This window comes from Gorilla gorilla, chromosome 5, assembly GCF_029281585.2.
Source record: "Gorilla gorilla gorilla isolate KB3781 chromosome 5, NHGRI_mGorGor1-v2.1_pri, whole genome shotgun sequence".
Classification (NCBI taxonomy): Eukaryota; Metazoa; Chordata; class Mammalia; order Primates; family Hominidae; genus Gorilla; species Gorilla gorilla.
In genome coordinates, this window is record NC_073229.2 from 134,540,754 (window position 1) to 134,568,551 (window position 27,798).

A 27,798-nucleotide genomic window follows, 5' to 3' on the forward strand; every position below is an offset into this window, starting at 1 on the left:
AAAAAAATGCTACATTTATTTCAAATATTTGACAAGTTACGAAAGTCCTGGAACAGGTTTCTAAGAACTACAACTCCCAGCGGACACATGTTCCACCATTCTTTTCTTCCTTTTTTCTAAAAGCTTTTAATTGATTGAGAAAAACCGGTTCAAATATCAGTTGATTTGAATGCATTATTCAATAAAAGGAAGAATATATGTCATTTTTAAAAATAGCCTTTCTTCTATACAACTGTGTCCAACTGGCCTATGGCCTTTCTGTTTAACTTTTTTTTTTCTTCCTAAGCAAATAAAATCCCAAAAGTTAAAAAAAAAAATCCTAAAAGTTTGTGCATAACCTTTGCCTGCTGAAGAAGCACACGCTGGCAATGACAGGGCTCAAAGCAGCCTCGTTCCTCTGGGTCACAGACACAGCAGGCAGACACTCAGCCACAAAGGCCAGACACTTGAAAGCAGAGATTTAAGAAGGAAATCAGTTGTTCTTCATGTTCAGAAAAAAATAAAAGATGTTCTGAAACAGAAAACAAGAAAGAAAAAATAAAGCAGTCTATTCTCAGGCAGTAGCGCTGATTACCCAGGAAGACCTCAACTTATATAAACATTGAAATCTTTGAAGTAAATGAAGATCAGCTGTGATGGTTAATTTTATGTGTCAAATGGACTGAGCTAAGGGTGCCCAGCTAGCTGGCAACACATTATTTCTAGGTGTATATATGAGGATATCTTTGGGAGAGATAAGCATTTGAATCAGTAAGCTAAGCAAAGAAGATTATCTTCACCAATGTGAGTGGACATCATCCAATCTGTTGAAGGCCTGAATAGAAGAAAAAGCTGAGGAAGGACAAATTTGCTCTCTGCTTGAGCTAGGACATCTGTCTTCTCCTGTCCCTGGATTTCAGCACTGTGGCCTTCAGACTTACTCCACTGGCTCCTCTGGGTTTCGGGCATTCAGGCTTGGACTAGAACTACATCAGCTCTCCTGGGCCTCCAGCTTACAGACAGCAGATCATAGGATTTCTCAGCCTCCATAATTGTGTGAGCCAACCCTCATAAGAAATTTCTTTCTATATGTCTACATATGTCCTACTGGTTCTGTTTATCTAGAGAACCCTGACTAATATACCAGTCAAATGAGAAATGCAAAGGCTATTTCTTTAGATTTTACTATAGCAAGGGAGTCAGCCCATCACACTTACATTTGGCAGAGATTCAAAGGTAGGCAGAGGGGTGAGAAAGCTTCACAACAGAAAAAAGAGAAGACTTCGCATATGTCCTGATAGGCATGGGGACACTGTAGGCAAGTTAACTAGAAGCAAAGCATCCTATATGGTTGGTCCTAAGTTAGAAGTGGGGGCAAGCATATTTGTTTTCTCTGATTTGTTCTAAGTTAGAGGTGGGGGCAAAAATTAGGGATGCTGTCAATTATTAATCAAGTCCTGGCCATTTTGTGCGAATTGCTACAGAAGTTATTGTTTATCTTTCTGGATTATTTCTAGAGATAGCAATATGGCTTCCTGCAAGTCTGATATACTCGTGTAGCAGGCTGGCTTCCTGTGTTGTTTATTGTAGATAAGGGAATTGGTTTCCTGGGCAGGTTGCTGCAGCTTGTGGGCCAGAGTTCTATTTTTATATGTGGTCTAGCCATTGTCCATTTGTACATTCAGTCTGTTGTCTTTCAGATAAAGACAGATAGCTGTCTTGGAGCAGCTGACTGATAGCCAGCAAGGTGATTCCAGTATTTCTAGAGAGCTATTTTGGGACAGCTAATTCCTCTAGGCCACCTTGCCCAGAAGTGCCTAAGGACACACTTGCCTAAGTGAGCACATCCCTCTGAGCTCGATGCCCCAAGATGGCGAGAAAGGAAGGGAAGGATAATGGTGACACTAGCAGTGGGGGCCTAGAAGGAGGGGAGGGAAGTAGTGCTCAGTGGTTCTCAGCCCTGGCTCTCAGAACTTTGTGGACAGCTTTAAGTAAACACTGATGCAGCAGCTCCGCCCCACCCACCAAAGATTCTAATTTCATAAAGCAGGGCTTGGCATCAACATTGTTTAAAAACTTCCCAGGTGATTCTAAGTTGCAGCCCAGGTTGGCAGCTACTGACCAAAATGAATAATGTTTCAGAGACACTGGGAACAATATTTAGCAATTAGTGAAAATGAAATCAGGGCATGAAGCCACGACCACTTTCTCAAGAAGCCTCCAGTCTTGCACTCTTGTAGCATTGCACTTTAGAAATATAAAATGCAGAGTGAAGCTGAACTAGAGGAACAAATAGGCAAAGGTCATAGAAGGTGAGCCCACAACACACAATAAAAATGCCACAGGATCTGAACCACAGGCATAGTGAACAAAGGAGTACACTTAAAGCTGCTTCGAAATGACTGAAATTCTACCTATTCTGAACAGTGGCCTTCATTTTTATTTTTAACTATTAAAAAATTATTTCCTCCTTTAAAAAATGCTGTTTTATCATAACCTTTTATTTCTCACAGATTATGTATGATGCATATGTGTTTCCAGTCTGTCTAAACTTATACATTTCTCAAATACTTAAAAGAGAATTCAGAAGAGTTGCACTTGGAGTATATAAACTCCAAAACCTCAAAAGAAGCACGCACACTCCAAAACCTCAAAAGAAGCACGCACACTCTATATACCTGGTATCCATCTTTTATTTCTAGTCATTTCTAAATTTTTGAATGTACCAATGTATCTGAATCTGATACAACACCACCCCCTGGTGGAAATCTATAGAAAAGAGCCCACACTTGATTTTACTTGAGAATGTTAATACTGCAAGGAGTGATTATGACTGCATAAAATACTGGTGGGCTTCTCTCACTGTCTACCAGCAGAATGTTCTCTGCAAACAAAATCATATGCAAGTTCTGAATGAACGCAACAGTAAAGCTGTAGCTGTGCTGAGAGCTTTCTCTTTCCCACACTTTCATTGGCAACCCTGTATCTCACTCAGGATGTCCAAAATATAACTTACTGTATCATTTAACAGAAGTCGTCTTCCCCAAATATTAAAATTAAATCCATTTCTCCTCAAGCCTTTTTTTTTTTTTGAGACGGCATCTTGCTCTGTCACCCAGGCTGGAGTGTAATGGTGCGATCTCAGCTCACTGCAACCTCCGTCTCCCGGGTTCAAGTAGCTTCCCGAGTAGCTGGGATTACAGGCACCCACCATCATGCCCAGCTAATTTTTGTATTTTTATAGAGACGAGCTTTCACAATGTTGGCCAGGCTTGTCTTGAACTCCTGAACTCAAGTGATCCACCTACCTCAGCCTCCCAAAGTGCTGGGATTGCACCAAAGTACTGGGATTGCAGGCGTGAGCCACCGTGCCCAGCCTCCTCAAGCCTCTTTACCTCAATACCAGCACTTCATTTTCCATCCACCCAAGCTCTCTAGAGGATTCACAATACACGTACACACATTAGAGGCTCTGAATAGGCCTGAGTCAAAAAACAGGTTAAATTCATTTAACTCAACAATTCCAACTCATTTTATTGTGAGACACATTCCCCTCCTCCCCAGTACTTCTTAACAAACTGCGGAGTACTCTGATTATATTTCACTCAGAATAATTGTTCCACCTTAATTAGCAAATGAGTTCTTTGGCTGCACATGCTGTTCATCTTCAAAAATGCTTAGGCAAAGCCAACCATACCACAAACCAGCTCTCAATCATTTACAGTAATGGAATGTACAACCCCTAGGTGTTTGACCCCAGGCAGCTATTGAATTGATATGACATACATAGGCAACTTCATCTCTGTCTCCTACCATCATTACCAGCTGAGGGGAGGAAAAGGTTGCTGCTAGTACTAGGAACAAGCATGCTTTGTCTTCAATTAAACGTAATAATCCAGCATTGTGTGAGCACAATGTAATTTTATTTAGAGGAATTATGTTGCTGACTTGGCTATAACCTAAGAAGATCACAGGCAGCTCTGCAATTGGCAGTGATTTAAATGTTTTCCATACATTATCTCCTCCTGTGGATTTATAAGCCAAATGATATCAAAATCTCTATAGCTTCCAACATTCATATAAATCTGCATAGGTCCTTGGACATCAGTTCTAAAGAAACTTTACTCTATAAGAAGTATTTTTAACAAAAAATAGAGCTTTATGCCCTATGCCATTAATGCTAGACTTCCTAAGTAAGCCTACATGTTGCATCATTTCTTTTGTTGTTGGTGGTTTTTTTAGAGGTGGGAACTGGCACCTCTAAAAAATGTTACCCAGATTGCACTCAAACTCCTGGGCTCAAGTGATCCTCCTGCCTCAGCCTCTCAAGTAGCTGGGACTATAGGCATGCCACTGTGCTCAGCTTACATGTTACACCACTTCTAATGTTGAAAACAAAGAAATGTCTAATTAAACTTTCATGCAGTGGAAAAGTTATTTGAACCTGTTCTGTGCTTTGATCAACAGTCTCTCAGTCTATTTGCTGTCATTGTATGTCATCTACAGGTTTGACTTGGGAATGGGGGTCCTGAGGGCACAGACACACTCGCTCACCAGCCTGGCGGCCTCCAGAGCAGTGCCCCAGTGCACTGAGATGCCCCCACTCCCATGGCCATAGTGGTGGACTACAGGCAGCCTCTGCCCATCTCGCGCAAGGAGCTCTGTCTGCAGTCGCACGCCTGGCCTGTAGGGCCTCAAGCCCACCTTCTCCCTGATGTTGCAGGCTCCGTGGAGGGAGGGCTCCAGAGCACAGCATCGGGAAAGAATCTCTCTGCTATTTTCTGCATCCGGGGACAGATTCCAGTCCCCTTTTTGCCTAGTTCCACCTAGGGTTACATGGGATGTACCAGGATAAATATATGTCAGCCCACTGCCATCTCGGATAAAATGCTCCACCCAGGGAGCCTGAACTTGGAGGACTTGGCCCCTTACAGGGAAAATCTTTGAGTCTCCTGCAAGCTGTCTGCTTCCAAGGCCTGAACAGTTGACCACGATGTCAAAGGACGGATGAAGTTCCCACAGGTCTTCTATTCGCCGAGTGAGTGTCCAGCCTCCACTTCCTTTTATCCTATGGAAGAGAGGCCATGAAGTGAATATTTGTTAGCGTCCTGATCAACTACTTCCAGGAAGTAAAGAAAAGGAACCCAGGAACAAAAATTAGGTGATGATCTGATGAACAAACACCTCAGGAGCTTCCAGGGCCCAATCAGGCCAAATTCTAGCCATCAACTGCTTCACATCCTAGGAACTGGGGATTTCTAAAGTTGAATCTAAATGGAAACCACTTGAAAATTCAAAACAAAGGAAATTATACGCTTTGCCCTTTTAAAATTTTGTAAAATTCCTATATTATTCTAGATGCTGAATAAATGCCAAGTTGATTTGGTATTTTAAATGTCCAAGCATTTCTTATTTATACCACCTATTTAACACCTAAATTTACTACCTTAAACATTTTATCTCATATTGTTAACTCTCGCATGATCCTTTGTATTAGCCTGGTCTCCCTAACTAAAAGGTACAGGGGTCATATCCCCACCAGCTTTATGTCCACAACTATGTTAGCACGAGAAGAACACAAAATATTTGCAGCTGATGAGCTAAATGGCAGCTGTGGTTGGTAATTATTATATTTTTTGGACCAACTATATCAATAGTGAAAAGAAATGGTTTATCCAGTACCTGTAGTCTTTATTTAAATCAAGGTAAAATACACATAACATAAGATTTATCATTTTGACGATTTTAAGTGTAAAGTTCAGTAGTATTAAGCACATTTACCTTGTTGTGCAACCGTCATCACCATCCATATGCACTATCCATCTTCAGAATATTTTTTTTTTTCTGAGATGGGGTCTCACTCTGTCACCCAGGCTGGAGTGCAGTGGCATGATCTCAGCTCACTGCAGCCTTGACTTCCTTGGCTTAAGTGATCCTCCCACCTCAGCCTCCTGAGTAGCTGAGACCACAGGTGTGTGCCACCATGCCAGGCTAATTTTTTTGTATTTTTGATAGAGACAGGGTTTTGCCATGTTGCCCAGGCTGGTCTGCAACTCATGAGCTCAGTCGATCCACCTGCCTCTGCCTCCCAAAGTGCTGGGATTATAGGCATGAGCCACCGCACCTGGCCTCCAGAACTTTTTTAATCTCGCAAAATGGAAAGTCTACCCAATAAACAATAACCCCCAGGACCTGTAATCTTATTCACAGGTCACTTGTAGAATAGAGAAAGAGACTATCAGCAGCTCTGTTCAATAGACGCAGGCCGAATGCTTGCATGCAGGGCGCTGCTAAGACGGACCAGAAGGGTGTGAGTGACAGTGCCCTTCCTCAAGGGCTGACAGAGGAACTGGCAGACAGAAGTGTAAATGCTTGGCAGAATGGACTAAGTTCTACATGAGAAGTGGTGTGAAATCAGAAAGCCTAGCTTTATGTCCCAGCTCTGCCTCACATTAGCTTTGAACTCTTGGCCAACTCACCTCACTTCTCCAAATCTCAGTTTCCTCATCTGCATCATGGGGAGGATACCTCCCTTGCCTGTCTCACAGGATGGTTGTGAGGTTACAATAAAATAATGGCCACAACTTTGAACAGTCGTCAATCACAATACATTTTAGAGGACCGATATCAATAAATCACAAATTCCTCAAGGGGAGAGATTGTCTCTTATGCTTCTTACCATCCCTATGACACAGCTAAGTGCCCCACACCAAGTGGACTGGAAGTGAGTGTTAGCCAATACTAAAGACAATATGAAATCCTGGTTTGGACCTGTGATGGTTAATTTATGTGTCAACTTGATTGGGCTATGGGGTGCTCAGATATTTGGCCAAACATACTCCGTGTATTTCTGCAGAAAGTGTTTCTGGATGAGAAAAACATTTAAATCAGTGGGCAGAGTAAAGCTAATTGCCTTCTTTAATGTGGGTAGGCCTCATCCTATCAGTTGAAAGCCTGAATAAAACAAAAAAGTTGACTCTTTTCCAAAGAAGAAAGAATTCCTTCTGCTGGACTGCCTTCCAACTGGGACATTGGCTTTTTCCTCTTTTTGGACTGGAACAAAAACTTTGGCTCTTCTTGAGTCTCAAGCCTGCTGGCCTTTGGACTAGAGCTACACCATCGGCTCTCCTGGGTCTCCTGCTTGCCTGCCAACTCACCCTGCCGATCTTACACATCCTATTCATTCTTTTTGTCTGGAGAGAAATACAGGGTGGCAGAACTTTGGCATCTTCTCTCTCTGACTGCCGCAATCCAAGCCGTTTCAGGCAGAAACTGGGAAGGGCTGACCTTGAAAATGGAGGCAGAATGCTTGTATCCTGCATGCCCCTAAGAGAGCAGAAGTGATCATCACAGCAATTCTGAGCGCTATGTACTTTCAAGGCCAGATAAACAGGTTTAATGTGAAGGAAAATAATAAAAAAAGACAGAAACTTCTGCAATGGTGGTCAATGATGGCATGGGCTTGACAACTAATTTTAACTTAGCAAGGAGGGACTCTCTGAAGTGATTCTAACTTTCCACCCCACTTCCTGGTTGGAAAGTTTAACTGAAACTTGTGTTAAGATCAGCAGAAAACTGGCCTTCTGATGCTGGATTGCATTTCTAGAAAATGTCTCATGTTCATGATGGTGCATGCCTATAATTCCAGCTACTCAGGAGGCTGAGATGGGAAGATCCCTTGAACCCAGGAGGTGGAGGTTCAAGCCGAGATCCCGCCACTGCACTCAAGCCTAGGAGACAGAGCAAGACACCATCTCAAAAAAGAAAGAAAGAGAGAGAATGCCTCACGTTGATGAGCATGGAAGAGACCAAGATTGCTACTCAATGGCATCTTAGACCCTGACCCCAATAGCTCAGCTTCCTATTCCATCAAGTACAAGCCACAGGCTGTCATCTCAGCATCTTTGCAGTTCTCTGCATCTGACTGAAGGTCAAGCTGCTGGGCAGAGCTCCATCTGCTCAGTCTCTTCACACTCCCTCCCTCTGCAGAGACCTCTGAAGTATGTCCACTGAGCAGTTTCAAGAACAGTTTGAAACCTCTGGATTAGACTCATTGATTATTCAACAAGTATTTGTTGAGGGCTTGTACTGTGCCCAGCACCCTTAGGAGGCAAGAAGAACTCAGAGGCTATGCTTGCTCTGAGATCACATGAACCTGCACTGCACTTCCTATTAAATGCAAGATGCATTACCAGCATCAATGCTTCAAACAACAGAACCTAAACTCGGTTGCTTTTTATTCTAAAAATCCAAGGAAGGGAGTATATTGTTTACCTGAGACAAGGAAACCAAAGAAAAGAATCTGGCAAGCATCTACACTTTGGGGCCACAGAGAACCAATAAAGCCAATGGATTACTTTTTGGTGTAATTAAAAGTAGTTAAAAGAGAGAGAATGAAGCTGGAGCTACTGTTTTGTTTGTTTGTTTGTTTGTTTTATAAGTAAAACTGTTCATAGATAAAAAGTACTAAATATAGCAAATTTTATGGGGACAGATTGTTTTTGGCTCTCTCAGTAAGAATAACCAATTTAGAAGCTTAAATTATGTTCTTAAACATGTAATAATAGATAAATGTTTTTAAAGGTAAAATAACTGTAAAGGTTGTTTTTCCCCTTAACATTGGCATAGAAAGAAAAGTAAATTGGAGTTTTGTAGTAATACTGAGCAGCAGGTTTCTGTGTGTTTATAATCTTCCAAAAAGTGAACACGAAGAAAAGAACTTTAAAAAGAGCTTAGGAGGCCTCTACCCTTTACCATTCATATGACCTCGGCCAAGTTATTCCACTTCTCTAAGCTTTAATCTTGTATCCATAATATGGGGGTAGTAATACTGACTCCCTAGGCTCATTGTGAAAATGAAATGAGACAACATCTGGAAAAAGCATAACACTGTGTCTAACACACTATAGCTGCTCAATAAAGACCTTTTATTTTAAAAAAAGTGCTTAGGGGTTTTTCATGCTACTGTAAAACACAAGACCCAGTGCATTATCTATGTGTATTCTTATCCTCCATATCTGTATATCACTTATGTTTCATTAAGGATGATATTTCAATTTTGAAAAGTTTTAACTGATCATTATTTGAATATTATTTTGATTTCGTGGGTTTTTTAAATTCTTACATTGTAGATTCCATGTGTTAATATTTGAACATTATGTTCTGTGCTCTAGATATCCTAATTAATTAAAACTCAGAATTATTTTCATAATTTGGGGGAATAAAAGAATCTGCCAGCCTTAGGATATCAGCAGATTTTTAAAACTCACTGAAATTGTTTCCTAGGGATAAGAATGCCTAGCTTATAGGGTTTTTATGATGATTATGCAAGAATTCAATAAGTGCAAATGTCTTTTCTTTTCCATTTCAAGGGTTCCCTGCTGGTCAAGCTACTGATAAAAGTCCAACCTGTGCCTGGTGACTTCTTAAGCTATCCTAGTGGCTGGGCCTTGTCAGGCTTCCTGTGCTGGATTGCTCCCAGGCCTTGGATCCCAGAGGAAAACTCACTAAATGTGCCTGGAGACTGGTCACCTTTATGTTGTTGTAATGCAACCACATAGTGATGCCCAGTCATTATTATGTATCCCATGGGCAATGCATAAGATGGCACCAATGCATAGGAGGAAACTGTACCCAGAAGTCAGATGTTAAATTAGGTGACCAAGTGCCTACCAGGCTGCTTTTATGACCATATGAGGTAGTTATTCTGGAAGTCTGGGGTGACATGGTTGGAGGTACAAGAAGCATGATGACTTTCCTCTTGGGGCTTCTTGCAACTGAGCAAGACCTCATCCTGGAGAGAGAGAATACCATTGTCCCAACCTCCCATGAGGAAATAGGGTTAGGGGCACTCAAGAAGCAGGGCTCACGAAATAGCCCCAGCATCCTCTGGTCATCACCCTAAAACATAAGAGTGTCCATTTCCCCAAGCTTAAGTTAGCCGTCTGCTGGACTGCATCAACCTGACCCACAAACAAGGAGGATGGTCATCCTCAGCGCCTTTCCTTCACCTCACTGAGAGTTTCAGCAAGGAGGTAAATTGAGTTGGCTGTGCCCCTGAGGAAAATAAGGGTCCACTAAGCAAATCTTAAATGCGTACACATACACACACACACACACACACACACACACACACACACACACACACTTGGCCTCCCAGGAGCAAAGAGTCCCCTCATCCCCTCTCTGCTCTTGGAATCAGAGGCAATTCCCATACTCCACTGAAGCTGAAGCCATGGCGAGAAAGGAATCTCAGGTAGCACTAAACAGGGAGGTGGGGGCTGTGATGCGGACAGCCCATGGCTGGCAGTGGGGACAGGGGAAAAGACAAGCTCCTGGTGAGCTCCAGGGCAGACATGGCTCGCTAATGGGGCTAATGACGGTGCCGAGGAAGCCAGTTTCTTTCGCAGGCATTGCTGTGAGTCAGGCCAAGCAGGAGAACACAAGATGCAGGAGAAGAAAAAGATGGGCACTAGAGGACTCCCCCAGAGAAAGTTACAGAGAGGCCTAATCAGAGGAGGGGCGAGGAAAGTACAGGGCAAGTAGCTCAGTGTGGCCAGTGCTGCGGTCAGCATGGGGCCTCCTTGGGGACACAGGATAAGGCATGGCCTCTTGGAAAGAGATCAACGTGTCCATGTTACAGGGCCCAGCACAGAAATGGGCCACCCAGTTTTCTGAATGTTGTCAAAGGCAGGACAATCCTGGTCCCTCTGAGAGGATTGATTTAGGTGGGCTGCCTGGAGGAAGACTTAATGCCTCGCTGACTCATTTCCTGGAAGGAGCCAGTAATAAAGCAACAGAATTTAACTCCACTGGCAGAATGTGATACGAAATATGACCTGCGTGGGTGATTCAAACTCTGTGGGGTTTTTGTTTGTGTTTCTTCTGTATATTATTGGGCATTATTGTTTTACTTTTTGTTTGAGAAGAAGATGATCTCTTCTATCTTTTGAAAAATAATAAAGATCTAATTTGTAGTACAAAATTTTTTTGTGGAAGTTTGTATTATTTCAGAAGAATCGCGCTTAGGCTGAAGCCATTGCTGTGTGGCTTGCTGAGCAAATGCTTATTTTTGAGTGAGAACACTGAAGGCTGAACACTCACATTGTGCGGAAGAGGCGCAGGCGGCAACAAAATAAACCCTGAGTGTGAGGAGCAAACAGAGATTGTGTGGCGTCCCATGTGGGTCGCCTGGCGGGAGGTCAGTGGGTGGCAGCCCAGAGGGAGCCCCAGGTGTCACCCCCTCACCGGGACGCGGCCCTCCAGCCCACCCCGCCTGAAATGCTCGCCCTGAAAGGCCCGACTTGGGCTGAGAGGAGTCCCGTGCTGCAAAGCCTCCTGCGGGAGGAAAGGGGACACGTGGCCTTGTTCCTCCACCAGCCTGGTCGGACGCAGGCTCCGGACTGCAGGGAGCTAATCTGCATGGCCAGGGGCCACCGGGCGCTGTCTGTGGAGGCCCCACACCGGGGTCAGGAGGGAGCCGGGTCTCAGGGGCACAAGGGGGTGAGGAGCAGAGGCGCTGAAATCTTCCCCCGCAGCACACCCTGTGCCTTCTGTCTGAGGCACTCATATCTCAGCCGCCTTCCTGGCGGGCACGCGTATCAAACAAACGGACTGAAGAAGGTCTCCCCAGGACTCGAGTAAAAGGGCAGCCCTCGGTCCTCTCCTCCCCGCTGCCCATAACCGACCCACAGCCGGGAGGCGGCGTATTCCCAGGCACCGCCCCCTCCGCCGGTCTCCGGCCGATGGCATTGCGGTCCTCGCAGCCCCAAGCCCCCTGGCTGGGGGTCATTTTAAGTGGCGGGAAATGCTGACCGCACTCCCGCAGCCCAGGACCGGGTGGCAGGGTTGACCCAGGCCTTCCTCCCGCAGTCAGGGGTCAGGTCTGAAAACACAGAGATGATGGATCTACGGGGCCTGTCTTCTAGAAGGCGATGCTTTGGAAGCAGGAAGAAGACATTGTTCAGATAACATTTGATTCAGTGTGGAAATGACGGGGGCTGCCCGGAGCTAAAACACTCTCTCTCGGAGTAGTGGGAGCTGGGAGGGTGCGCAGGAGCGGGCCGGGGCGGGGACTGGCGCCCATTCACGGTCCCGCGTGGGGACCTCCAGCCCCCGCAGAGGAGGACGCTGCCCACGAGGCAGGGAGGCACCAGGCCAACTGGGAGACTTATGAAGACTCCTCAGAGGAGGTGACTGTGTGCTGGGGAGGGGCTGGCGTCCCTGCCTCTGCCCCCTCCTACAGTGACACCTCTTCAGGTGCCCTGGGCCTTCATGCCCCCTCCCTGCTCCATCAGAACTCTCCTCATCTCCCCAGGGCCTTATCAACAATTTGCCCCTTAAAGCAAAATGAAAGCAATGAGCCCTCTCTCCCAGGAGGAGTTAAGCATTTGCATTTCACTTCTAGACTTTAGAGCCAATACTTCAATGAACGCTTGGGCCGGAGAAAGTTTGTGAAGAAACGCTTCACACCGCCTTCCCTGATTACCCATAAGCTCAAGGCTATCACTAGGACTCAAAACTTACTCTGGCTCATCTGAGCCGCACCTTCTTGCAGCTGGGCACCCAGAGGACCCCTGTCTGGCCCTTCTCCAGCCATGCTTTCTTCTTGAGGCAGTGAGTGTGTGGGGCTCGGGCATGTGCCCAGCCAGAGCCCTCTCCCTTCACTTCCAGCCCGTCTTCTGGGGACCCAGGATCCCCATATTCCCTGTCCTCTTCCAGGACCTGCACTGTCTTCCTCCCAGGGGCAGACTGTGCCACTGTGTGCACCCCGGAGCCCAAGGAGTGGCCAAGGACAACTGTCTTCAGGGAAGATATGGATAGAGCGAGGGTGCTTCCCGGCATGCTCCTGGGCCCCTTTGCTGCCATGTGAAGATGCAGGACTCTTAGGAATCTAGAAATTCTAAATGTCAACTTGGACTTCCAGGTGGTTGTGGTAGAGGTGTGTTCTTTAGCTACACCTCAAATCAGGATTTACATTGCAACAGAGTGAAAATTTCAGGGGACAGAGGAAAAGAGAAAAGACAATTTCTTTCTGCACTGAATTCATAAATTTAAATTGCGGCATTGCAGCAGGTTTGTGTTAAGGGAAAGACGGTGGAAAATATTCATGAAAAGAAAATGTTTTTCTTCTCCAAATTTGGAGTGTGTGGAATTTTGTTGTGCCCCAAAGTAAAAAAGTGCTTTTAAAAAAAAAAGCAAATCAAGTGAACATATCCAAAAGACACAAGAGCAGTTTGAAGGGGCTCCTACTCAGCTAATCTTGGACAATTTGAACATCAAAATGATGGGGGCGGTAAATTATAATTCATTGAATAAAATAGGTATCAATGAGTTCATCCTGATATAAATATATATAGGAAAAGGAAAACTTCTTTACAGTAGAAAGCAAACTATATAGATGGAGTTATAAAATGATCACTTGGAAAACATCATGGTAATAAATAGTTCAGGCAAAAATCATCAATGGATGCTAAAACTCGTAGGTGAAAGTACTACTTTCATAGGAACTCTTTTCATGGGAATAGGATATTTACATAGTTTCAGGTATATCACAACAAAATATTTAGTAATTACAAAGAGAAAAAGTAGTAACCTCACAGTAGAGACAACTGGCATTCTAGGTGATGAAAGTTAACAGCCCCAATAAGGGGATAAACTGATATCATCTGCCTCCTGCTATGATGCAATAAGGATTCAACATTACTTCTATGCATTCTCACCCCAACATGCAGGACCTCAATCCGATCCCGAGGAAACATCACACAAACCCCAACTGAGGGACATTCTATTATACGAAACAACTGGTCTGTACTATTCAAGCTTGTAAATGTAATAAAAGACAAAGACAGACTAGAGACTAAAGAGACATGACAACTGAAGACAATGTGTGACTGTAATTGGATCATGGACTGGAAAAAAATTATGTGTTGTGTGTATTTATATTTACATGTGGACATTATTTGGACAATTGGCAGAATATGAATAAGGTCCATAGATTATAGTGTTGTATCAATATAATGATATTGATTTTATTATACTACTGTGTTTATGTAAGAGGATACCCTTGTTCTGAGAGCAAGTATTTAAATATTTAAACATGGGGCCAGGCACAGTGGCTCATGTCTGTAATCCCAGCACTTTGGGAGGCCGAGACGGGTGGATCACCTGAGGCCAGGAGTTCGAGACCAGCCTGGCCATCATGGTGAAACCCCGTCTCTACTAAAAATACAAAAATTAGCTGGGCGTGGTGGCGGGCACCTGTAATCCCAGCTACTTGAGAGGCTGAAACAGAAGAATCGCTTGAACCCGGGAGGTTGCAGTGAGCTGAGATCCCGCCACTGCACTTCAGCCTGAGCCACAAGAGGAAAACTGCAACTTACTTTCAAATGGTTCTGAAAGAAAATATGTATAAGGAGTAAAAAGAAAGCGAAAATAATGAATCAAAATGTTAGGAATCTGTATGAAGAGTTTATTAGAGTTTCTCTACCTCCCTTAGCTCTGTGTCCATTACCATCCCTAACACATACCCCTGGCCATCCCCACCCAGGAAAGCCCTTAATCAGCCCTTGACCATGTCTCTGAGGGAGAACAACACTCTTAGGTTCTCACTCATCTGCCTCTTCGTGATCTGCTGGAGACCGCAGGGCTCCAGCCAGGTTTTCTAGAAAGCTTACTGATCTTTAAGACAAAAATCCAAGATGAGAAAGCCACACAATGGATTTGGTGGCAATAATGAAATTTCAGCCCAAACCACTAATAATACCAAAAAAAGTTAAACTCCTTAATGACACCTCACCTTTTATACACAATATTTTGTACATGTTCTTCCATTTTGAGCTCTTTTTGAGTCATAATCTAAAAACGTTATGCATTGTATTGAAAGGAAACTCTACCATTTTTTGCCATGCCTAATAATTTCCACTTACCTAAATTTTATTGTATTTTATTGCCTTTTTCCACATGTTCTAACTTTTTTTGTTTATTTTATTTTATTTTTTTCTGGATTTTATTAAGATAAGTTATATGATGCCTCAATTCCTTATCAGTAGCATCAGTGCTTCCAATTTTGTATTTCTAGTCATTTTTAGAAGGGGGAAAATTCAACACTACACACTATTGCCACTCAGGAAAGATGGTGATGCTGCTAAAATTTGCTTGTTGCCTGGTGGGCAACTCCATCATGTGATAGCTCAAAATATACATTTATCAGCTGATGTAGACAAGTCCAAGCTTGGCATATAAACAGTGGTTTATGGGCCGGTGAACAAGGCACAAAAGGGCATGGGTTTTATGAAACTAGAACTTACAGAAGCAAAATGTCCCATATAAATTGCTAAGAGGTAAAAGTGAGAAGAGCACTTGAAAAGCTACAAAACTAGATCACGATGCCACTGACATGTGCCTAGCAGATCTAGGCTTCCTCCTTTCTGCTCCCATTCTAACCTGCATAAGTCTGTACTTTATTTTACCATGTGTGTTACCGTCATTGTTAATTAATATGCAAACACATACACACACAGTCATCCGCAATAGACCATGAAATTATTTTTAAAAGAAATCATATTTTATCCTTCTTTTTTACCAGCTTCTAGCATAATGCCAGATATATATAAGAGTTCAACAAAAGTTGTGTAATTAATGAATTATATGAATCAATTATCCTATAACCTACATCTGGTACCAGATCACTGTTGTCCCGGCCTACTTCAAGTCACTTTCCCAACATTTACACAATAATTCACATCGTTCCTATTTACCAAAATATACACATATGGGAATTGAAAGGATCAATATTTCACAACTCTCAACATGCCTGCAAGTCCAGACTAAAGACAGATTTACTGATGTATCTCAAATGAAGATACTCTTGATGTGTTTCCTAACTGGAAACTAAGTACTAGTTTCCTGAAAGTCCTGAAAAGTAAGCCGAAATGCAAGTTCAAGGTATCACGGGCTGAACTTAATGAGGAAGCAGTGACATAATTTGGATAGGTCCTTAGTTTCAGAGTTCTTATTTAAGACAAAAGGAAATAATGAAACTTTTTTGCTTTACCAAAAATGAGAAAAAATTCAAAAATAATTTATAATAAGCAAAGATTCTCTCATCCAAAGAATTAGAGTAAATCATATCATTCTATAGCTGGAAATATATTCTCCAAACTGTTCCATTTTACAGATGAGGAAAACTAAGATACTGTTTCAATAAGAGGGTTTTACCTGGGGCAAGAAGCGTAGGGAATAAGTCAGGCATCGAAGTGCACACCAAAAATAGAAGACAAATTACTAGAAGCATGGTGTGACTTAGTCCTTGTGACACAAACACTGTCTTCAGATTGTTTTACAAAGCCCTAGCCATTTGTGAGTGGCAAGGCAACGCAAAAGAGCTCTGAGGGATGCCAGAGACTTTTCAGTATGTATTTTATGAATAGCTACGAAGTGATTTATGGCTATGACAGATAAGGAAATAGCAGGGAGCATTTCAACTGACCTTTTCTCCAACCACGGGAGGTAGGCAGGGCATTCGCATTTCAGGGTTGTAAAAGCCTGACCAAACACATACTGGGGGAATTTCTTCAGCTCAGCCTCAGTCATCTTTCGAAATCCCAGAACCACGTCAGCCCAGAATGGTACTTCTTCAGTCGGAGTGCTCTGAAATATCTGCCAACTCAAACGTATTAAGTGAAAATTTTTTCCTGAAATTTGTGAAATAACATATTTCTAGTAAACTTCACATGGCATTCTCTAGAGCATTTATTTTATTTTATTTTATTTTTGAGACAGAGTCTCACTCCATCACCCAGGTGGGAGTGCAGTGGCACAATCATGGCTCACTGCAGCCTCAACTTCCGGGGCTCAGGCAATCCTCCCACCTCAGCCTCCTGGGTAGCTGGGACCACAGGTGCTTGCTACCACACCCGACTAATTTTTAAAATTATCTGTAGAGCCAGGGTCTTACTATGCTGCCCAGGCTGGTCTCAAACTCCTGGACTCAAGTGATCCACCCACCTTGGCCTCCCAAAGTGCTGGGATTACAGGCATGAGCCACTACACCTGGCCTAGAGCATTTTAAAAATTTAGTTTCTATAAACACAAAGAGAAAATGATCTATTTTACTATTCTCTTAGGTTCAGATAACTCAGTAGCTAAATAGCAGATGTTGGTGACTGGGCAAATAAAACATCTTAAAAGTAACATGCTTTTTAAAGATGGAATTTAATACTCCTTTTCTAAAAAGCTCCTGCCTAGATTTGGTTGTTAACAAGAAGGCTGTAATAGTACTACTAATAGCTGCTATGCAAATGTTTAGATTTGTAAATATTGGGTTGTTTTCATCAGTAAATGAATAAATGTTATAATGCCAGGCATGGTGGCTCACACCTATCTATGATCCCAGCACTTTAGGAGGCCGAGGGGAAGTTCGAGACCAGCCTGGGCAACAAGGTGAAACCCTATCTCTACAAAAAATACAAAAATTAGCTGGGTGTGGAGGCGCAAGCCTGTAGTCCCAGCTATTGGAGAGGCTGAAGTGGGAGGATCAACTGAGCCCAGGGAGGTCGAGGCTGCAGTGAACTGAATTGGACCATTGCACTCCAGCCTAGACGAGTGAGACCCTGCCTCAAAAAAAAAAAAATGTTATAAATCATCATTGCTCAAAAATAGCAAGGAAAATAATCAAAGTGCTATGCATAGTTGCTAATAATTCCCCCATCGGAATATGTATCTCTAGGTAATTGATTCAGAGCAGTCCCCATGAAGGCACAAATGTCCTTTACTGCAGGGCTCTGTACTGGCCCACTCTTGCGCTGGGCTAGCTTGCCCTCTTCTATATCTTCACCATGACCTACAGGCCAGACACTTAGAAGGCTACATTTCCAGTCCTGAGCACTTAGAAGGTTGTATCTCCACTCCATTCTCTCTCTTGAGCTCCAAAAACAGATCCAGACCCATGTTACCTACTCCCCACTAGATAAGTCCACTTAGAAGTCTCATGCATTTACACACACATGCACGCATGCACGCACACACACACATCCACTCTTTTTCCAATCCTAACTAACTCAGAAAATGGTACCCATCCATGCAGGTGCTAATGCCAGAAACCCAAGAATCATCCTTGATTCTCTCTCCCTACTCACCTCTCATACACCATCAACTGACAAGTCCTATCAAATCTCCTCTTAGGCATTTCTCAAGTCCATCTACTCTCTGTTTCTACGATCCACACCCAATCTATCTCATCATCAACTCTTCCCACAAATCTATTCTCCGCACTATAGAAAACATATTTTTGAAATGCAATTATGACCAGTCACTTCACTGTGTAAACTCCCTCAATGGCTTCCCATTTCTCTGGACTTCCTTCAGTCCCTCCCACACACCACAGTCGCCCTATACTCAGGTCTAGGTGTATGCTGTTTCCTCCACCTGGAATGCTGTCTCCTTCGTCTCCCACCCTGCTTCGCCCCCACTTCACCTCTACAACATCACCAGACTAACTTACACTCTTCCTGATGGTCTCTGATGAAACACCTTGATCTGGATGGCTTCTCATCACTTCCCAGAGCAAGTTTCTTCTCCAGACATATGCTTCCATAGCACCCTAGCCTCTTCCTTTTGGTAACTCATGTCCCAGTGAGTTTGGTAACTCATTTGATTTACTGCATTCCCTAGAGACCATAAGCTACATAAGGGCAGGACTGTGTCTCCCTTAAAAATTAACTCAACACATATTTGTTAAGCATATGCCAAGTGGTATCACTAAATTGCTCACTGCTATATCCCTAATACCTAAGAAAGAACCTGATACTGAAGAATGCTGAATATGTTGTTTTGAAGGAATAAATAGATGAGGAAGGCTATATACTTACGCCAAAGATGCACAGGGGATTTGAATTCTGGACATGGCTGTTTCCAAAAATTACTTAGAGCCAAAATTTGTGAATTAGACTGACTCACGTTGGATTTGGACAAAGAGTGTGACTGTAAATCAAAGAAAATGTTTTTTCTACTTGGTTCATCAACTGGCTCTAGATTTAGTTATACAGAAGAATCAATCCATAGATTGATAGAAAAGCAAAACTGCTACTTTGGGGAGGGGCTTTGGGAAATTACTGACATCAGCATCATCTTGATGTTTGTGATGGTGAGGAAAAACAAGAAGAGAAAAAGGGTAGAAATTCACCCAATGCAAGTGTGTACACTAGACTAGCAGAAAACCTCAGTGGGCAGCCTGACATCAAAAGAGGAGATAAGACACATTTTTTCAGAAGGCCGCAGAAAGACTGTGTTTTCACACAGGATAACACACGTATGTTACATGTGTAATATGCACCAATGACATGTATGTTGCATCATATGATGACACTGAGAAGTAAATTGAAAGTGATAGAATATTAAGTGATCTCAGTTTAAGAAGATATTAAAAGATGTCATGTTTTAAGTGCTCATCTTACTAACAGAAATGTTAAATAGCATTTATTCTCAAATTTTCATTTAATTATGCATGCCTACTGAAATTATACATTGAAAATGAAACAGAAGTGTGCTAACAGTTTCAGAAATATTTTTTTCCAAATGGCACTTCAAAAGGCAAGTTTAGTGACCTACAAAATTTCCTTCTTTGGAATATCTCATTCTCCAAGGACATCGAATAAATAAGAAGTCCCTCTCCCTTAGGTCTCTGCAGCCATCCCAACATCATACCTGTTTGCTTTCCTTCGGCTGTACCATCCCCACATCACCCAAACCCAGCATTTACCTCCTGCGTGTTTTTTTAAACAAATTTGCAAATCACTGCATGGTCTCTGAGGAAATCCAAAATAAATCGTATTTGTGATGAGAAACTATGATTGTTGTTTATTGTTAAAAAGTCTAATACCATAACTTGTCTTTCTTCAGTTCTTTGGGGTAAAGCCTATAATGCTCTTTCCGAATCCTCCTGCATCTAAGTCAGCACTCTGCTCACAACAGCTACTCAGTAAATATTTTATGTTGAACTCTAATGCCTGTTAAGATCATGCTACACTCTAAAATCACTTCAGATTTCTTCACTTACCCTGATACCAAATGAACACCAGCATCTCCAGCTTCTGCAGAATTGGCAATTGCAAAGAGGTGATTAAAGGTTTCTCTGAACCACTGCTTCTGCGTGTGAATGGGTGTATCTGTAATCATGGAGAAAAGCAAAGTGGAACAGAAAGGAAAATGATGATAGTGACAGTGCTTCAAATAAGCTCCTTCCTAGAAACTTGGAAAAAAAATAAGGAGGCAAAAATAAAATAAGGAGGCAGGGAGGAACATTAATATAAAGTGCCACATTGTGGCAGAGGATCTGTCAGCAACAAGAGATTTGCATGTTGACACATGCTGTCCAAATCTGCTCATATGATTAATCAATGGAGGGAAAACAGGCCAATAAGGGCAAAACCTGGCATGCGAGCTAGTTGGAAGGTGGTTTTCGGTACTAGGTATATTCCAGAGGTCCTTGGCCGGTCTATAACCAACCTGAGCAGAGCTTAGTTCATGGCTGTGGGATCCAGCTGGCCACACAGTTGAGACAATAGGACCAAGGACAGAGGGCCTCTTTCTTGGGGGCTGAAAACATAGTGGAGGACATGGGCAGGTCTGTGGGGCCCAGGCCAACCGGGACAGAGAACAGACTGCACCTCGATGGGGAGTTCCAGGAGCTTGCCTCCTGGTAGAAGGAAACAAGGCTTGCATGCTGGAGGCGAGCCCCCTGCAGGCCAGACTTCCCAGCAGGGGCTGCCATTACCCTCCACACCATGGAATCAGGTGCCAGCCAGAGTAGCACTCCTGAAGCCAGCAGGGGCATGCAGGGACCATACCATCCCCCAGGCACCTCTGCCAGAGCACACGGGGTTGGACCCAGACACAGCTTTTGGAAGAGTGCCAGGCCTGTTGGGGAGGAAACAAGAGGCAGCGTTTAAGCCTCAAAATAATAGTGTCCGGTGTAGGCACAGAGATGGCAGGAATGACCCAAAATCACAGACAAATCCAGCTGTGGTTGAAGTATGTGGCCGTCTGATTCCCGTAGAAGGATCATGAGAGAGTGGCTAGGGTTAGGCCAGGGACCAGGGAACAATAAGCCTCGGGGGCTGCTATGAGGGAAGCCACAGAGGAGATGAGGGAACTGAGGCAGAGAGGATGCTAAGTTGGTTCCACTTGAAGAGGTGTCCCTGAAATTCAAGGAACAGATAGAAAGACCTTTGGAGACATCCTGCTTCCCAGGCGAAGCCCCTAGGTCACTGAAGTCATGTCAGTAGCGGGATTTTCAGACAATTCGCTTGTTATAGAGCCAATAAATATTTCTTTAGTAGCGAATCTGTACTGCCGTCTTTAAACATGTGCCCATGTGAAATTAACACTATATTCCAAAATTTCACAGTGGGGATGCTGCTTTAGAAATAAGGAATAAATAAATAATAAGCTGCAGAGAGAACTAAATTCGGCCTCAAATAGATTTTACCCAACAATCTATGCCACTGTGTGAGGTTGTATTAAAATGCAACTCCCTGTTCTCACCCCAAACCTTAAAAACAAAATAGTGGCTGGGATTCACATGCTGCAGAAGTCATCCCAAAGAACAGATAATTCCCATCCAGCAGTGGGTCTAGGGAGCCTGGTGACCTAATTCATGTTCAAGTCCTGGTAAAACAGAACTATAGCTGGAATGGTGAGAACAATAGCAAATGCTGATATAGCACTTACTATGTGCCAGGTACTGTTCTAAATGCTTTACATATATCAACTCATTTAATCTCCACAACAACCCTATGGGACAGGCATGGTCTCCATATGGTATTGACATTTATGAGCACAGGAGATAGTTATGACTGGGGCTCATCTGAATAGTGTCTAGGAAAGAAACCCAAAGAGAAGACCAAAATCTTTATCTAGCAGCATCACAGAGAGAAAAACCCTGGTCCAGGAGAACCAGCCACCTGGCCAAAGAGACAGTTCTGGCCTCGATGGCCCTATGAGCCCTCAGATGAGCGACTGTCTTTGAGGGATGATTCCATGACTAGCTGGCAGCCTTCTGAACACTCACTCAGGCCTGGTACAGGCAAGGGAGAGCCTGGAAAATGGTCCCAAGAACTCTCGTCACAAGAAAAGCACTTAGTGTAAGCTGGTGTATTAGTCTGTTCTCACACTGCTAATAAAGACATACCCGAGACAGGGTAATTTATAAAGGAAAGGAGTTTAATTGACTCATGGTTCAGCATGGCTGGGAGACCTCAGGAAACTTACTATCATGGTGGAAAGGGAAGCAAACAAGTCCTTCTTCACATGGTGGCAGGAAGAGAAGAACGAGAGCTGAGCTGAGCAAAGTGGGGAAAGCCCCTTATAAAACCATCAGATCTCCTGAGAAATCACTCACTATCATGAGAACAGCAGCATGGGGTAACTGTCTCCATGATTCAACTACCTCCCACCAGGTTCCTCCCACTACATGTAGGGATTACGGGAACTACAATTCAAGATGTGATTTGGGTGGGGACACAGCCAAACTATATCAGCTGGCATCTGGTGGATACACCAGGTGGCTGTGTTTGTTTCCTGGGAGGCAGTTCCCAGGAGCTGACCAGCCAAGCTCCTGGACCTGCAATGCCAAGGCCACTGCTATTACCACCCTAATAAAAGATATGTCTATTCTTTCTTAGGGGTCTTTGGACTGGAAAACACAAAGCACCAGCAAAGGCAGGGATGCCGTGCTGAAAAAAGGAATGTTAAGGAAACACATGCAAACTGGATGCTAGGACCCCAGCCTCTTCCCCTGTCACCTTCTCAAATGCCAGCTGGCATCCGGGCCTTCACCTTCCCAGGCAGGACATGGAACCCTCTTCCCTGGGAAACAGCACCCGCCCAAGAAGAAAAACTTAAACTGAATGACATCACAGATGTCCCCAAATAAATGGCCCTGCCCTCTTACTCCAGTGAGCTCACTGGCAACAAGCCCTGTGCAAACACTCAGAAATTCCCATCTGCTGTTCAGGGTCCACTCATAAACATCAGCAGACAGGTAAAGAATACCACACGGCCAAGAAAAACCTCTATCATGAAAAATGAGAAAATCAAAAAACAAAAACAAAAACCTCCCACAATTTGGAGATGACAGATACTCAGATACTATTCAGTGAGAAAGTTTTTAAAAACTGTTATTAGTATCTTCATAAAGATAAGAGAGGACATTGCAATCTTCTAACACAAATAAGATGTTATAACAAACGAAAATTCAGAGAACAAAAAAGAGCTTTGGAATATTAGAAATGTTATAGTAGAAATAAAAAATTCAATAGCAAGGTAAAAGATAAAATTGAGTAAGTCTCCCAGAAAGTAAAATAGAGAGAGATAAATAGGAGGGGGACAAAGCTAAAAGAACTGGAGGACCAGTCTGGGAGGTCCAGCACATTAACTTTTTCAGAAAGAGGGAAAAGGACTTCAGAAGGGAGGACGGTTTAAACTATGGGCATATATAACTTTGATAAAAAATAAAAAATAAAATTAAAGAGGAAAAATAGAGTGGAAATGAGGAAATGGGGACAGTGAGTATAAACTTCATTACTGCAGCGTGATTTTGGTTTCTATTTAATGCTATTTTCTTCCTCCCCCATTTCAAGTGGAAAATACAGAAAGGAAAGGACGCATGGACATGTTCAAAAATCAATGCATTGGTGAGGCATGCCAGCAGATTACAGGTGTGAGCCACCTTGCCCCACCAGTGGGAGGATTGGGAGGCCAGGAGTTTGAGACCAGCCTGGTCAACTTGGCAAAACCTTGTCTCTACTAAAAATACAAAAATTAGCCGGGCGTGGTGGCTCATGCCTGTAGTCCCAGCTACTCAGGAGGCTGACTCATGAGAATCTCTTGAACCCCAGAGATGAAGGTTACAGTGAGTCAGTGAGCCAGGATCGTGCCACTGCACTCCAGCCTGGGTGACAGGGCAAGACTCTGTCTTAAAAAAAAAAAAATCCATGCATCTTCAGGTCTTAATACATGTTAACTAATTATGATTGACTGATTACAAGCATATTGATAATTGTTCTTATACAGGCTTAGAAGTTAGGATAATTTTAGTTCCCTTACAAGTAATTTCTGACTTGATAGTCATTACTGTTATCAGTGGAAAGACAGAGCCGCCAATCATGTAGTTGTCAGTACTGTTCATCGCATGCTTCTGCTATCCATCTTCCGGGAACTATAGAATCACACTTTCTGGCCTCCTGCTGAGGGTGGAGACATGTGGCCTGCTCTGCCAATGAGCCATCATCAGAAGCGTTGAAAGTCGCTTCCTGTTCAGAGTGTTTAATCACAGAGGCGAGAACCTCAGAGGTCCCCTCCCCTCCGCCCCTGGGCACATGCGCTGATGACAATCAGGATGACAGCTGCTCCATCGGTTTAGGTCCCTGATGACAAGCTGGCCCCTTGCCGATGCTCAATCCACATGTAGTGTGAGCAAGAACAAACTTTTGCCTTTTAAGCTGCTAGGATTTGGATGTTGTTTCTGTCCTGCAGCATAACTGAGGCTGTCCTAAGAGATGAACCAACAGGATGTTAAAACCGCACATTATGGCCAAGCATGGCGGCTGTAATCCTAGCACTTTGGGAGGCCAAGGGGGATGAATCGCTTGAGGTCAGGAGTTGAAGACCAGCCTGGGCAACAAGACAAGACCTTGTCTCTACAAAAATACAAAAACTAGCCAGGCATGATGGTGTGCACCTGTAGTCCCAAGTACACAAAAGGCTGAGATGGGAGGATCACTTGAGCCTGGGAGGTTGAGGCTGCAGTGAGCCAAGATTGCACCACTCCACTTTAGCCTGGGTGACAGAGTGAGACCCTGTCTCAAAAAAAAGAAAAAAAGAGGAAAGGAAAAAGAAAAAAAACCTGCATATTACACTTACACCGATAGCCAGCCGTCTTTTGTCAATAGAATTCCACTAACATCATTCTGTCTGACATCTATTGTATCTGATAGAGGAGCTGAAATCTCTCACCTGGATAAGTGTGAGGAATAAGCATTCCGGCTGCCACATCACTGGTGGTATCTGGAGTAAACTTGTCTGAAATGATGGTAATGGAGCATCGGGGCACCAGTTTGGAGATGCACACAGCCGTGGAGAGCCCCACCACACCTGCCCCGACAACTGCAATCCGTGCTGTGTCCATGGGCCTGTGAGGAGGGAAATGGGAGCTATACACCTTGTTTTAAGGATTTTCCCATCCAGACAAAGTTTGGTCTTGACAGTTTTTTCCTTAGGTCTTCAGCCACTCAGAGTAAGACTTAGCCTATTGGTGTTTCTTGTGAGATAAAGAGGATAACCCCATAAGCTCACTTTCCATTAAATATTGGTGTATAAGCAACAAGATCTCCATGGGCTTTTAGAAAGTAGCACAAAACTGGCTTGGATTTGCCTTTAGAAAACCCAGCCAGTAAGTAGGTCTGCATTTGGAGGAGTTTTCTACTCATTCTTCACCCTTCCCTTTTTTTTCCCTCTGAAATGGGGTCTTGCTCTGTTGCCCAGCCTGGAGTACAGCGATGTGATCTCGGCTAACTGCAACCTCCGCCTCCCAGGTTCAAGCAATTCTCCTGCCTTAGCCTCCTGCGTAACTGGGATTACAGGTGCCCACCACCACGCCAGGTTAATTTTTGTATTTTTAGTAGACACAGGGTTTCAGCATGTTGGCTAGGCTGGTCTCGAACTCCTGACCTTGTGATCCGCCGGCCCCAGCCTCCCAAAGTGCTGGGATTACAGGCGTGAGCCACCATGCCCAGCTTCATCCCCCTTTCCTAAACCATTTTCCCTATGGGCACAACCTAGGGAAGGTTGACAGAAAACTGCAGAGCTGTAGTCTATGCTCCCAGAACTACCTGAGGAGCAGTGGTGAGGGGCATGACCCATGAGCAACTCAAAACTCAACTCTGTCTACAAAGTTGTTTCTAATAATAAGGACATTACAGAAAGTTTCAGCAGCTGAACTCAGTCTCCTCTGCCATCTGCCACTGTCACCGGCCCCCTGTCTGTCCTGGACGGGTTCTGTAACCTGAGGAGCAGTCCGTGGTCTCCTAGCCTCCACTCCCTCATCTGTAACACAGAACAGACGGATTACTTGCTCCTTTGGGTGGTAAATAGGAGAGACCCAGTGAGGTGGTCTCATAAACGGGGCTTCTTGGGAGAGTCTGAATGGAAATGCAGGGGACAGACATCCCGGAGCCCGGGCCAGGTGTCCTGAGGCTGGCACCCTGTGTCCCACCCCTCACCCACGGAGCCTTGCTCCACTGTCAGCATCCCCGCCTGCCTTTGCTTCCCTGTTTTTGGCTTTTCCCATCTGTTCCTGCTCTGACTCTCTCTGTATGGCTCAGGTTTAAACTCCAGAGAGAGAAAATGCAGTTGTACCAGTTGGTCATTGCATCCCCTGTTGGACAAAATTCTAGCACCAGGCCAACTTGCTGGGCTAAACCAGCCTCTGAATCTGCCCTTGGCATAGTTGCCCTTCTCTGTCCAAAGCACAGTAATCAGGGCACTGGGCCACATGGTACAAACCATGGCCACCCACACACAGAGGTTCACCTTTCCTCTGGAAGGCTGGGCAGCTTCCTCAGCAAGGGCTGTTGGCAGGAGAAACGTGGGCTTGGTTGTTAGTGGCCTCTGCTTTCTCTTCCAGTTCTGAAGATTCTCGCACTATGAGACTTTAAAGCCCTCCAATGAAGTTTAGTGTGTTATTCCTATTCCTCAAGCAGTCTATGCATTTCTGTGCTAATTTGATACGTTAATTTGATTGCTGTACAGTGGGCTGGTCAGCTGAGAGAGAGTGGGCCTGCCAGGGCTGAGGGAAGAGAAGGGAACGGGCCCAGGCCAGAGCAGTCTGGTGGGGGCCAGCTTGAGGAGAGCTGTCCTGCAGCCACCGATGACCTTATTGACTTCACTGTTTCACATCAGCCTCCCATGTCCAGCAACTCTCTCAAAACAGCTCTAATAAACTAAGTTGAAAGGGCAAGCAATCTGTGGCTAAGAATAACCAGCTGCCAGGGAGGAGGAGTGAGCGAGCAATGTGGTGTGTCCTGGCACAGTGGCCTGTCCATCACTGTCCCCTGACCCTATTCAGACACACCCCCAAACTCCCAGAGCATGGACGGAACGACCCCTCAGCTGAAAGCAAGAATTCAAGTACCTGTCTCTGAAAAAGCAGTCTTGGAAGCCACCAAAATCTCTGGCACCAAACCTTGTTTCCCAGTGCCTGGCTGGTCTCATGCCCTGAGAGACAGAGGGAAAGCGAAACTGCTTCCCATTGGTGACTTGATTCAGGACATTCCCCTTGGTCTTCCTTTCCATTGGTCTGCATGGCTGTCTCTGTCACCCATTGCCCAGGAGAAAGGAGCAAGTGACCTCAACCTGTCATCTCCATGGCGCTGTCTCTGCCAAGCCCTCCCCTTTCTGGCCCACGAGACTTCTGTCTGGCCGCCAGCCTGGGCTTTCTCCAGCTGATTTGTAGGTATGGTGAATAATGGGTGAGCCTGTCCAACTTCCAACCTCGTTTGGCTGCCCACAGTTAGCCGGTTGCCTGGCTCTGCTGGGTCAGCTGGTGGGGGAAGCAGGAAGGAGGGGGTGAGGGCTGAGTAATGTTGTTGATTGATTGGAGCTGAAAACACTATTCAGGAGATAATCTAGGATAGAACCACATGATTCTTTAGCCCAGCAGTCCCCAGCCTTTTAGGCACCAGAGGCTGGTTTCGTGGAAGACAATTTTTCCACAGACTGGAGATGGGGAGATGGTTTCAGGATGATTCAAGTGAGTTACAT

The 27,798-nt window shown here is 44.2% G+C and overlaps 1 protein-coding gene across 4 annotated transcripts; it reads right to left on the reverse strand.

Moving 5' to 3' along the window:
• On the reverse strand, positions 1-27,410 carry DDO (D-aspartate oxidase). Of its 4 annotated transcripts, XM_031011811.2 has the most exons (6): positions 27,170-27,410; positions 24,994-25,169; positions 20,036-20,144; positions 16,469-16,645; positions 4,912-5,047; positions 1-511 (listed from the first exon to the last, which is right to left on the reverse strand). In XM_031011811.2, the coding sequence occupies exons 1-6, from the start codon at positions 27,328-27,330 to the stop codon at positions 473-475; spliced, it is 798 nt and encodes a 265-aa protein (XP_030867671.1). In that variant the 5' UTR covers positions 27,331-27,410; the 3' UTR covers positions 1-472. The 4 variants fall into 4 exon arrangements, with proteins under 4 accessions (XP_030867671.1, XP_030867672.1, XP_004044574.2 ...); XM_031011812.2 differs by lacking the exon at positions 16,469-16,645; XM_004044526.5 differs by lacking the exon at positions 1-511 and having other exon boundaries at positions 2,658-5,047.
• Between the last annotated feature and the right edge of the window lie 388 nt (positions 27,411-27,798).